Source organism: Dermacentor silvarum, chromosome 11 (assembly GCF_013339745.2).
Source record: "Dermacentor silvarum isolate Dsil-2018 chromosome 11, BIME_Dsil_1.4, whole genome shotgun sequence".
Taxonomy (NCBI): domain Eukaryota; kingdom Metazoa; phylum Arthropoda; class Arachnida; order Ixodida; family Ixodidae; genus Dermacentor; species Dermacentor silvarum.
Window position 1 is genome coordinate 102,389,665 of NC_051164.1, and position 12,709 is coordinate 102,402,373.

The window sequence follows — 12,709 nt, forward strand, 5'->3', positions numbered from 1 at the left end:
TTGGTTTTGCACCAGCGTGTGCATTACCTTTCACCGTGTTCGCTCTCCGCGTAAGATATTCACGCAACTGCAACACACGCGCTGAAAATTTTCGGTGGCGATTTAGCGGTAAATGCGAGAGAAATGCGCTCACATTCCGTCGCACCTTTTTGAGAGGTCCCGGATCCAAGATTTAAATCGCGTTCACACCATTGCAAAGTGTTGTTCAGGAGTTCACTCGACACACGCCCTGCTTCTTCGAAGAGCGAAGTGCAACTTACGGTGGTCCGAATCGGATAGAGGTGGTCCATATATATGTATTGACCCTTTTCGCGGAGCAGTTTGTTTTAGAGAAACGAGATGGCGCTCACGGCGGCGCGCCATTAAAGTGCCTTGATGTAGGAAAGTACCGCCACTCTTTGTAGTAAGTGGTTCATGTGGAAAGGGAAATGTTGGCGCTATCTTCTGCAGCCCTTGAGGGAGCACTCTTTGTACTCTGCCGCCGGTGCGCGACCTCCTCGCCTCCTCCTCGCCCCTCGCGAGTCCCCTCCGCGGCAGACGGTCTTGCGCCCGTTTTCCTGCACGATGATTGGTCTCCCTGCCGTTGCCCTTGGAAACGAGCGGAGCTTGCGTTTTGCTTGTTTTGCTTTTTTCGTTCGCGCCATTTTGCGCCTCAGCTCGGCTGGCTCGGCGTATAGAGAACGTCGCACGCTAACATTGCACGCTGTTTCGTGCACTGTGTGTTGGCGCTATGCCGTGCTGCTGCGCATATAACTGCAGCAAGAAGCGTGATGATTGCTATGCAGTTTTTACGATACCGCAAGGAAAGCGTTATGGCTTGCGCATGAAGCAGTGGCTGCACAACATTGGCCGGGAGAACTCTGTTCCGACAAGGAACAGTGTTGTTTGCGAGGTAAGGCGCCTTTCTTATTGCTCGTATCAAAGCATCCCCTAACGCTGCATTTTTTTCAATTCTTCCGGCCTGCTCATTAGCGTTTTTGCTGCGGCAATTTGTATGTTGCATAAAAATGGGGTTCTCCTCAGAATGCTGAATATTCTGCTGGGACTCCATCACCTCGCACGTCGTCAACTCTTATTCAATCGGAAATGCAGCACTATAGATTCTGCTTTCCACTGAACAAATATACCCGAAGATACAGCCTCTCGATCGCACTTTTCGTTATTGTTAGGATCCGTTGCCTGTTTTACTGAAAATCGAAATAGCAGCTTGTAGAGGAGCTATTTACAGCTTACTTCGATGTGTGTGTGTCAGTCACTGAAATACAATGAATGCAGGGCCCCAAAAAATACTGGCAAGTATACTCGTGGTATTGCATGTGATGAGCGCCAGCTAGTCCACATTTTAAGGCGAGACCCTTAGTTGGATATGGTTCAAGGTGAGCGTTTGAGGTACAGAAAGTAACGTGACCTAATGAAGGCCAGAAGCGAGTCAAATCATGTCCAGCCGTGTATAATAAATTATTAATGATTAGCAAAGTAAATTCATGACTGATTAACAATTGTATTAAGGTGTTTAGAGTTGATTAAGGTTAAATAAGGAGGGCTAGGGTCGGTTAGAGAGGATTAAGCTGGATTAGGGTGGATAAAGATATAAGGAGGATTAGGGTGGATGAACGTCGATTAACATAGATGAAGAAAGATTAAGATGGATTAAGGTCGATTAAAGTTTATTAAGGAGGACTAGGGTGGATTAAGGTTGAATAAGGTGAATTAAGGACGATTAGGGTGCATTGAGGTGGATTAAGGTCTATCAAGGTGTATTAAGGAGGGTTAGAGTGGGTTAAGGTCGAATAAAGTGCATGAAGGTGGATTAGTGTGGAATGAGGTGAATTACAGTAGATTTTACAAGACTCGCATTAGATTCTCTTAGGCGATGAAACGAATCTCCTGAGCATCCGCGCATGGCATATTCTTTGCAAATAGTGGCTCGGCTCAAAAGAAAACGTGCTATATCTTACACCTGGAGTGTCGTTTTGATCGCAACAGAGCCGCTTTTTGGAGAGGACAAGCTCTTAGCGCAAGAACAAATTGCCCGTCAACTTTTGGCCACAGTGATACTGCTTTATCATGTATTAAACAGTGTAGGTTTGTGCCATGGCGTAATGTTACTACTGTTGTGTTTTCTTGAGCATGTCTTTTTCTCAGCTGCCATCCATACTGCGTGGCATATTTGTACACTAACATTGTTTCTCATTCTGAATAATATATGATACTCTTCTACGTTATCTGTATCTTGTCAAATAACGTTTTTGCGCGTGCACGAAAATAAAGCATCTTACTGACCATTCTTTTTGTTTTTTGTGTGATAAATGTTTTTCTGATGTCTAATCAAAATCGCAATTTTAACTATCCTACTACATAATTTAACGTTATGTTGGTGTGAACTATCAAAATACCTTTTACAGAGGCGTATCTTTTGCCTAAAAATATAGAATGCCTTCTCCCATAGGTACACCGAGTATTTTTAAGCTTCATTGACACCGACGCCTAAAGAACAATCTGTAAATACCTTTCCTCAGCTTCTGTTATTGTGGGTGATGAGTGGCTGCCGGCACCGCTTCATCGCACTGAAATTGTGCAACCGTCCTATCCAATGCAGAAACCACAGCGCAAAAGCTACTTTGGCATTGAGACAAACACATGGACGGACGATGCTCTCGCCAGTAATTCATTATAAGAAGGCACAGTGAATATAATATCTGCGGTGCACATGCGTGCACATACAAGAAAAAAACTGCCAAACATAGAGCAATCTGCCACAAGCAATACTAGATCAGATTCAAAAAGTAAAGCAGCGTATCATGTGGCAGAAAAAATAACTGGAGTATAGAACTCGCCTCAAAGCTCCTTTTACATCAGTGTGTGTCATTCATACGGCTTTAAGATGAAACCAACCTCATCATAAACGTTGCCTTCAGCATTCTCCATGCTGTTATCACCATTTTTCAATATATTCTACGCCACTGGGGCGCGCAACTGGCCCAAAATAATGCGCCTCCATCGAATTCTGCGGCCCGTCCGCGGGAGCCCAGGCGCAATAGCGTGCCGTGCGCAGCGCGCGCAGCCGGCGGGCGAGGAGAATTGAGGAGGAAAGCGCGCGCGCGGAGGAGAGTGTCGCTACTTTCAAGATCAAGGGGTTTTACGCGCCATGCCTCTCCTCAGCGACCGCGCACGAATACGAAACCATTACCGCTTCTACCAATTGCTTCTGTGCGATCAGCTGTCCGAAATGCAACTGAGTTTTCGCTAACACACTGTGCTCCAATCATGCTAGATTGAATCATGTGGATTGAAGACGTGTGCAGTAGTAGGCTGCAAAAATAGTGACTGGCATGTTAAGGAACAGCTAGAATGAATCTGTGTGGCCAAGTTCGCGGACCGCTGCTGCAACTGTCCGAACGTGTTACCGGCACTTCGTGATGTACGGCTTTCCTCGAGGATACAGAAATTTGCTCATCCGCCAGCCTTGTATCGCTAACCTTTAATGAAAGTGCTTCATCCCCAGAACGTCGTCAAGAGTGAGTACCACTCGTTAAACAATGACAAAGGGAGTAGCGCCGCTTCCTGTCATAGTAAGTTTCGCGCAGGTGATCTGTACACATCTGTCCCAAATGGCAGGAAAACTTACGCCCACTCTATCGCCGACGTATCAAGAATGAGTGAGTGGGCGCACACTTGAATATATGCACACTTTATACGCACAATCAATGACTGACTACACCTATGGCGCACGAATGGTCGAAGCTGAATGTTTCCTGACGGTCCACAAGAGTAAGCGAGTTAATAGCTGTAATATATATTTGGCTACAAGGTATTACAATGTACAAAACAGCTATGTTTTAAGCCTTGTACGCAGCAAGAACAAATCTATTGGAACTGAGCACACCCGCGAGCGATTAGGCAGAAAATAATCAGATAGTGGCCGCACCGAGGAACTTCATTGAGTCAGAAACTGACAAGCCACTGCTTCAAAATATTTGCCGAATAACGAACAAAGAGCAAAACGTGCTAATCCTGACTGAATTCATAATCGGAAAGCTTGGATAGCTTGGAATACATATTTAGCCCCGCTTATAGACCAAGCAGCATATATGCTGCTTGCGCCGTTTGGACATAGCTTAATCAGTTCCGAAAGCGCTTTTGCATGTTCTCTGAAGCTGTGATCAAGGCTTCGTGTCGTCCACCTAGTCACCGTCCACGATATCTCCGAAAACAGAGGTTTTCTAAGCTGCGCCGGCGTCATACACTTCCATAGTAAACAAGGAGGCAACGGAGGCAGTTGAGGCAAGCAATGGCCGCGTCACCACGTGATCAAACATGGCAGCGCCCACGGGATCGCCACGAAAAGGGTCAATATATATGTATATATAAAGCATGCCTACAATTCTGGCGATCACACATAAGATGAAACTGGTAGAGCTATCTTCACAGAATGGAAGTTTATTTACGTCTAATGGACATTCTCGTCACTCTGATGTTTTTAGCGCTGTATACAAACTAAAACATGTCCTCCGTGCGGCCCACTGTGTTTGATATTACGCATTTCTTGAACGACTCCGTAACCATACCGAACGGGATGGTGGCCTACGCATAGGGTAACAACTTCAACAGTTCGTCCTGCGACGCATGCAAGTCTCCGAAGCGCCGAAAATACGCGACGCTTCCTTAGCATGTAAAATAACGCATCTCTTGATTGAGCCTTATACGTGGATGACGCGCCCCTTTCGGGCTTTAATTACGAATGCTGCCTTCGTAATTAAAGGCCGAAAGGGGCGCGTCATCCACGTGCCATCCTACGCGAAACTTTGCTATCCCAGCCACTGTAACTACAGTGGCCCATTCTAGCCACTGTACTACTTCTAGTACACTGTAACTTTGCAAAAACTTGTTCTGCCGCCATTTCGTGATGACAATGGCAATGACGCTGGCTCCGACAGCCGGTAGGCCATTGCTAACGTCGCGAACCCAATTTCGACGACAAGACAGACGCTGCCGCTAGTGGGGTCAAAATTAGAGTCACCATTGGGGTCACACACACCCGTGCTGACCAGTCAAGTTCGAATTGTGAGGCTAAGCCAATTTCAGAATCGAAATAACGGAAGTTCCGTCCCATAGAAATGTGTGGATGCTGGCAGGGACCGAATTAACAAAACAATTGAATTAACAGTCAAATTAATTAAAATCTATAGGCATACATCGTGCACCAGGCCATACGGTGCTGTAACATTGTTTTTCTCGCCACTAGGTGGACGAAATTAATCCGGAGTCTCTACTACGGCATGCCTCATAATCATATTCATATCGTAGTTTTGACACGTAAAACCCGGGAATTTAGTTTTGTTTCCCCTCAACTTACCTTGCCTGGCAGTGTACGCAATGTCCACATGCAGAATACGCCGGCGGGATACTTTGCAATTCCATCAAAGTTTGGGCTCAGGATGTACGTAGGGTCATTGTCAACAATATCGGGCCTGAGGGCACCCTTGCATGCTCTGTCAGCGTCAGAAATTGCAGGAAGGCTTAAACTGCGAGAAAACACTGGACCAGCTAAAAAAGAAGCAGGTGGGACACATAACTCAAATTTTTCTTTCATTTTCACGAATGCATGAAAAAAAAAAATCTAAATTGTGATACTGTCTGCATACAAACCAAGGCTAACTATCTACACAGAAGCCGATTTGGAAAACGGTTAGTATGGTGTATGAGGATTGCAGTTTCACAGTGTCGAAATTAGGACTGGTCGGTCTGTGTGTCAGCAATAGATGCCTACCATCATTTCTAGAGTTCAGTGGTCATTTCAACATAGCAATATTTATTTAATTTTTTAACTGTGAATAATTAATCATGTAAGACTAACAAGCTCAGTACAAAGCTTGAAAAGTATGGTTGTACAATGCGTACAAGTTACACTAGCCACTCTCAATGGCTTTGTAAGGCTATAAGAACATAAAATATTCACAGCACCACCGTCAATGCTGCAGCCAACAAAAAACTCACACAAGATGAAGCTGTTCGTTTAAATATATTTTTACAAGCCCAACACATTGAATGTACATTGGAGCACGAGATCATGCTTGAAATATGCAAACATGTCCAAACAAATCATAGCTGAAACAACTACTTCCATGCAACATGACAATGTACATCATCAACACAATCATGATGCAAGCGACTCTTGCAATCTCTTTTCACATTGCGCACTAGTCTCTTTGCACATAACAGCCTTCATTCCTGCATCATTGTTAATAATTGTCCATTGAAGGAAGAATCCAAATACCACCTACCAGAACACAGAACTGCGACGGCTAATGCGAGGAGTTTCATCGTTGAAGCTAGGCAGCTTCAATGCACCTCTTGTAAAAGAGAGCATGCCGCTGTCACACTTATCTTATCATGGGCGAAATTCATTGTCTAACAGAGGTAATGGAACGGGGGGTTGAGTGATAACTCAGATAAGAAACAATGCTTGTAAATAATCGGGCCAATTACACTGCTACGCAACATCCACTGCAATGAATGTCATCAACAGCAGTTAGAGGTCTTCATTAGGGTGTTGCAAAAACACTTATGGCACAGATTATGCATGACAAGGTATGTTAGCTGGAATAGCCTAGGTGGCTCATATGCTTACTCCTCAATCTCCTGTATTTGTTGCCACTGTTTCCGTCACAAAATTTACATAATTTCATTACCATGATGTACTACAAGATTAAAAACTTAATTCTTGTTTAAGTTATGAAATTAAAAATTAAAAAAAAGTATAGATGTTATAAATATATACCCATGACACAAGAGATGACATGATTGCTATTAATATGGCACACATGTTCAACTACAGCAATCAGTTTCAACATGGCAGAGATGTCTGACACAAGAGTGCAGCGAAAATAACAGGGCAAGAACAATATGTACATACAAATGATCCATGACAAATGTGAAGTGCAAGTCAGATACCTGCAACACAGGAACCTAGGTAGCACCAATTGGTTTGCTAGTGGTCGCTCCAGTCTCATAATGTTCATCAAGGTATGGTTGAACCGTCTTTAAAGAAATCACATATGACCTAAAAATACCTTCGTCATAAGCATATATTTGCCACATGTTGGTATCAAAATAAAGATTTTAGATTTACTTTGTTGTATCCAATAATTCATTACATACATGTTCGTTGCATGGGGGTTCGACTGTGTTTGGCCCTCCTCAGCATACATGTCCCGAAGTTTTCCCAAATCAGCAGCTCTTGTTTTAGTTCTGGTTGCCTTCAGCAATGAACTACTTCCAATAAGCTCAGTTGCATGTGATTATAGTATAGGCAGTGTAATAGATGGCACATGATCATTTCCAGCACTCATGGATCACAACTGTCGAGCTGATAAGCTGATACCATCAGGTGCTTACTCAGAGCCCCAGCCAGGACTGTGATAGTGAAAAGTTATTGCAGCAAAATAAATTATGCATTTGCAGTGCATGCTGGCTTGTACGCAGCACATTCTGCTTTCCATCAGACAACTATGCAATGATAATCACACGATGTGAAAGCCATGGCCTCCAAGATTGTAGTACGAACATTTTCAAGCTTGCTGAACAAGCAGTCAGTGGCAATATAGGATTTTGCATGCAAACATGAAGCGCATGACTTCCCCTTTTCTTAAAGAAGCTTTTACCACAAATGTGAGTTACCCCTACTTAATACCTTGGCAATGATGACACATGTAAATGTTCTTGCATTGTGCAAGTTTTACTGCTTCAATGTCAAGAAAAAGTGAAATTTTCTGAGGCAAGCCTTTTTCAACATTTTATGCAAAGAAATGTACCTAAAAGGTGGTGCAGCCAATGTACTGTGCTGTGAGTTTTATTTATGAAAACTGTGTTGGTGCTAAGTAATACTTATACTGTAGGTACAATAGCACCTCTAAGGGGCTGTGCACCTTAGCTCCTGTACTTTCCTTGAAATGTATCGAGACGAAATCAATAAACGAATTCAGTTATAAAGATACTAAAGAGACCAACAACTGATTATGACACTAGATAAGATCATGGTAGAAATTCAAAAAAATCTCGTACAAGTCCCCTAGTCAAAACATTCAGTCCAGGCTGAGGATTCTCTTTTTGGCCACTGTTCATCGCTTTGGTAGAAACACATGTATAAATAAATACCATGCAACTGTGAACCACTGCAGACATATTTTAGCCAAACATATTACATTTTCTTTCAGCAAAAGAAATGTTTATTGTGGCAGAAGGTGCCTCAAGTGAATCTGTGGCTTTCAATATTGGTGTTATTGGGCATTACGAGTGTTGCATGCATTTGCAAGCAAAAAACATTTGGAGTAAATGTCTGTCCAATTTGCAGCGCATGACAGCTATCGCTCTTTCTTGAGTATCTGACTGTACTACAGAAGGGACTTCATGATTTTAAGAATTAATGTTTTTCATGGCATCTTTCGCAGTGTTACAAAAAGGTTGGATAGATTTGGCAATCAACTTCTCTCTTCCCTAGAAGTTTCTTTTTTTAGTTTCTGGTCCCTTTAAACACACCTACAGCCTTCTCCTCATGTCATAAAAGCTTTATTAAACATAATGCAATGCTACACTCATCCACACAAGAAAAATGACATCTTTGTTGGCAGTCTCAAACAATAAAACAACTTTTTGTATGCACAAGAGTTATCTTACACAAGAGCTGGATGTGACTGGCTGTCACTGCTGTAATAATATTCTTTTCAATGTGCCAATCCCTATCTTGAGTGGCAGGAACACAAAGGCCAGCCAATAACCAGCACTTTTACTGAAGATAAATTTTGACAATATGGCCCAGTGCCTTAAAGGAAAGGCAACCAGAGTAAACTGAAATTGATAAACAATATCTGATGATGACATTTCCTTGCAGTAGTCTAACTTGCTTATTCACATCGCACACTATTGTGAATAAAGATTACACTGGACATTATGCACGAATGCTGACAGTGGCCACCAATCTGCTTGCTTGAATAAAGATGCCATTGCAAAGGACACACATCCAAGAGTAGGCCGCAGATGATGGCACGACATCAATGCTACATGCCACCTCTGACCCTATCCCTCTTGAACAAAATATATACAACATGTATGGAAACAATAAACGTGACAATGAAGGCTGTGTGTCGACATGAGATGCTTCAAACATATCATCAAACCTGCCAAGAAAAAAAATAATGGCAGTCAGGATAAAATCTTAATTGACGAGTTTCTGCAATATCACTTTGGTGCACAGTGACTGGCAAGACCAATGGAAAAAAAAAAAAAACATGATGAAGCACGGTTGCATAAATGATCAACCGTCTTTTGTTCATCCACTGTTGTCCATTTCACACTTCCATCTTCCTGTGAAGCACTGTCTTTTAACAGTTTCATTAAGGGTTACCTTACAGGAGCCTAGCATTGTTTCACAGAAGTCACAGAACTCTGTGACTGTGCAACCGCCATGGCAAAGACAGGAAGAACAAAAATTGGGTAAATGTGAGTGCTGGGATTTTACAAAAAAGCAGAGAAATCGACAGGAAAAATTCTCATTTGCAGCTCACATTTATTGAAGAATTCCAGCCATTTTGAATATTAACATGCATGGCATTGATTCAAAAGGGAATATCTTTCCTCCCAACTTCTCTGCTTTTTCCTGTTATCCCAGTGCTAAGCTCAGCATTAGCCAAATGTTGTATGAACAAGCCAAGCAATAAGTCAAAGCTTTAGATTGGCATTCGTTTGCCCACATACACACTCCTTCGATGTTAGAAGTTTCTTCTGCTCCCTTCAACTCACATTTTCTTACAGCTTCTGTACTAATTTTGTACTAACGCCTTGTAGTCACAGAGTTCTGAAAACATTTCAATTTTGGGTATCCTTCTGCGCAAACATCTCTTGGTGGCAGCGACATTGGTAGTGGCTGCCAATGTGCAAGCACACAAGCAGGATTTCTAAGCAAATACACAGCCTTGCAATTTTACAGCACAAAACAGCACATGCAGTGTTCTAGTGACAAATTTTGTTCAGCAACCATACTACGGAATGTTGGCCATGTATTGCGGCAATTTTTCTAACAGCAAGCACACTTATGCAGCCACAGTTAAATCATTGAATTAGAACATTTTACATCCCAAAGTCTGAATACAGCTATCAGACATGCTGTAGTAGGTGACCCCTGACTTGTTCAGATCCCCTGGTGTTTTTAACACGAGTCCAAGGCACGAAACACAAGAATTTTTGCATTCCACCCCCATTAGCCAATGTAGTCGAGAATCGAACCCATGATCCTATTCTCACATCATAGCCACTAAGCCACCATGGTGCACGCCATCAGCAAAACCAAGTCCTTGCTTGTACAGACGTCAACACTTCTGTCTAGAACACTCGATTGCTACACGGCAGATCAAAGAAAGTTGCCACAGTATTTTGATGTCTGATATTATTTGTCAAGCGTAGACTTAACATCAGTCAGAGTAAGATTTAAGAAAGTGAGACACAGTTTCATGTTGTATCTTACGATAATATGGCACATGAAGTAAAGCATATTTTGCCTTTGTGAATTTTGCTAACATTGATGCTACCTACCTTCACAACTGGCAAAAAACGAAAACATCCAAGCACACATGGCTTGTTACGATTATTTAAAATAAATAGTGCTGGTTACCTAGAAAACCTTCAAACATATTTAAAAAATGGCCAGGTTTAGAGAGTATAGGCTGTATAGATTCTAGCGCCACATTCCTACAGAAGATAAGATTTTTGAAAATTCAATGTGTGGGAGGTATCATCGGTATCAATGTTCAGTTGCATCAGAATTGACTGCATTAACAGGATCAGCAACAGAAATGTGATGATGTAAAGGCAGCATGCACCATATGCTTTACAGCAAGCTCTAGACACTGCATCGCACAAAAAGGATATGGCTGAAAGTCATCAATCAAGCACATAGCAGCAGCAATGCTGGTTCAACATCGACGCTATGTAAGCGCAGATAGTGGGGTTTAACGTGAAGTGCGAGTATCCCCGCTTTGAAAACAAGCACTCTGTCTCCTTTGGACACTGTTGACAGACGTCCTGGCAGGGGACGATCCCGGCCTTATCCTCGGACTGAGAAGAGTGAACCTTCAACGAGCACGGCCGCTTTAAAAGCAACGAAGTCAAAGATGTTTAAAAATTTGCCTCCGTAAAGTTCACGGTGGCTACCCGATATGGTAGTAAAATCAAGTCTTCGCTCTGTGAGTCCGGCGAGCAACTGGCTTTTATCTCGCACAACGGGCAACAACAGCACACGCGCATCACCTCACGGCTTGAACTTGACGAGTGGTATGCTCTTGGACGAAAGGCAGCGGTCGCACACCCACTCGGCGTAGATCTCCTGCGTTAGCAGGTAGAACGCAGCGTCCGAGAGACCCGTGCAGATGCGGTGGAACCAAAAGTTGCACCCGCTTTCGCACAGGATCCCCTGCTCGTTTTCGTGCACCTCCTTGTGGCACACACCGCAGGGATATATGGGCGGCGCGTTCGGGTTCTGCGGGTTGAACACCATCGGCTGATCGGGAGGGTAGACCTTACCCGAGGACATGGGCATCGGCTTCGGGTGCATTGCTGCCGACGGTGGCATTACGGGCCCACCCGAAGGCTGCATCTGGGGTTGCGAGACGTTCGGAGGCTGGTGCAGCATGGCGTGCTGCGGTGGTGGCCGCCGGTGCAGGTGGCTTTGTTGCTGCGACGTGACGGAGTCGTCGAAGGGGTTCGAGGCGACGATGGTCTCGCCGTAGCCCGTCATCGGGGGCGGCGGCACCAAGTCCGGTATCGACGGGCTCGCCTGAGCCGCCGGCGTGCGACGCTTCTTGGTGGACGGGCTCTCGGGCTGCAGCTTCATGTCGCCCGGTCCACCTCCGACGCCGCCCGAGCCGTCGAGGTCGGCGTCCTTGAATTTGTTCGCCCCCTTGCGCTCCCGAGGCATCCTGAGGCTTTTTGCTTTGCAGATCTCGTCCGCCGGGGTCAACGCATCGAAGCGAGATGTGAAAAGCGTCTAAAGAGAGAGTACAACGCCCGAAGACAAACACGACCGGTTGACACCAACAAGCCAGACTTTGCTAAAATGTTAATGGCCGGCGCAAAGTCGAACGTTTAGGCTTGGCTTGGATTAGTACGGGCTGTGCAATTTTGTCACACCACGGTGTCACATAAACAACAAGCTCATTTATAATAGATAGAAATAATACAGAACTTATTTTATTCAAATATGTTACCACAAAGTTGTAATTATGAAAGAGATATAGTAAGTGGTGTCCAAAACTCAACGTCTGTTACGTATTTTGGCATTCAGCAGCAATAGCATAGCCTTTAGGATTCGCAATTTAAATTCAGACAGAACCACTCTATGAGGCGGGGATTTGAACTCCGCGTATAGGTCGTGTCTAAATATATGTCCCAGTAATGACGCTTTATAAATAGCTTACAAAATAGGGCGCAATAGGTGATGTCCAAATCCACGCCTCGTATATTTCACGCCACAAATTCACGCCCTCCGGATTTTAATTGCGGATCTTAAAGGCTATGCTTTTGCTTGTTGAATGCGGAGAAAGCGATTTTACGACAACAAATACGTCATAGACGTCGGTCTTTGGACAAGAGCCGAAAACACGTCATAGACGTTGGGTTTTGGACCCCAAGATTGCGTGTTGTGTAAATGACGTGAGTG

General features: G+C 43.9%; 2 protein-coding genes across 2 annotated transcripts in view; both read right to left on the bottom strand.

Moving 5' to 3' along the window:
• The window catches only part of LOC119433987 (transmembrane protease serine 9), a 28,049-nt gene extending 21,698 nt beyond the window's left edge, over positions 1-6,351 (bottom strand). Inside the window, exons 1-2 of the mRNA XM_037701281.2 lie at positions 6,285-6,351; positions 5,357-5,547 (exon numbers count right to left, since the gene is read on the bottom strand). Of these exons, the coding sequence (XP_037557209.1) occupies positions 5,357-5,547; positions 6,285-6,324 (231 nt within the window). The 5' untranslated portion in view covers positions 6,325-6,351. The remainder of the gene's footprint in view (positions 1-5,356; positions 5,548-6,284) is intronic.
• Positions 6,027-12,116, bottom strand: LOC119433992 (protein pygopus-like). The gene has a single exon (XM_037701287.2). It carries the CDS (start codon positions 11,966-11,968, stop codon positions 11,303-11,305), a length of 666 nt encoding a protein of 221 aa, XP_037557215.1. The 5' UTR covers positions 11,969-12,116; the 3' UTR covers positions 6,027-11,302.
• Positions 12,117-12,709: the final 593 nt, after the last annotated feature.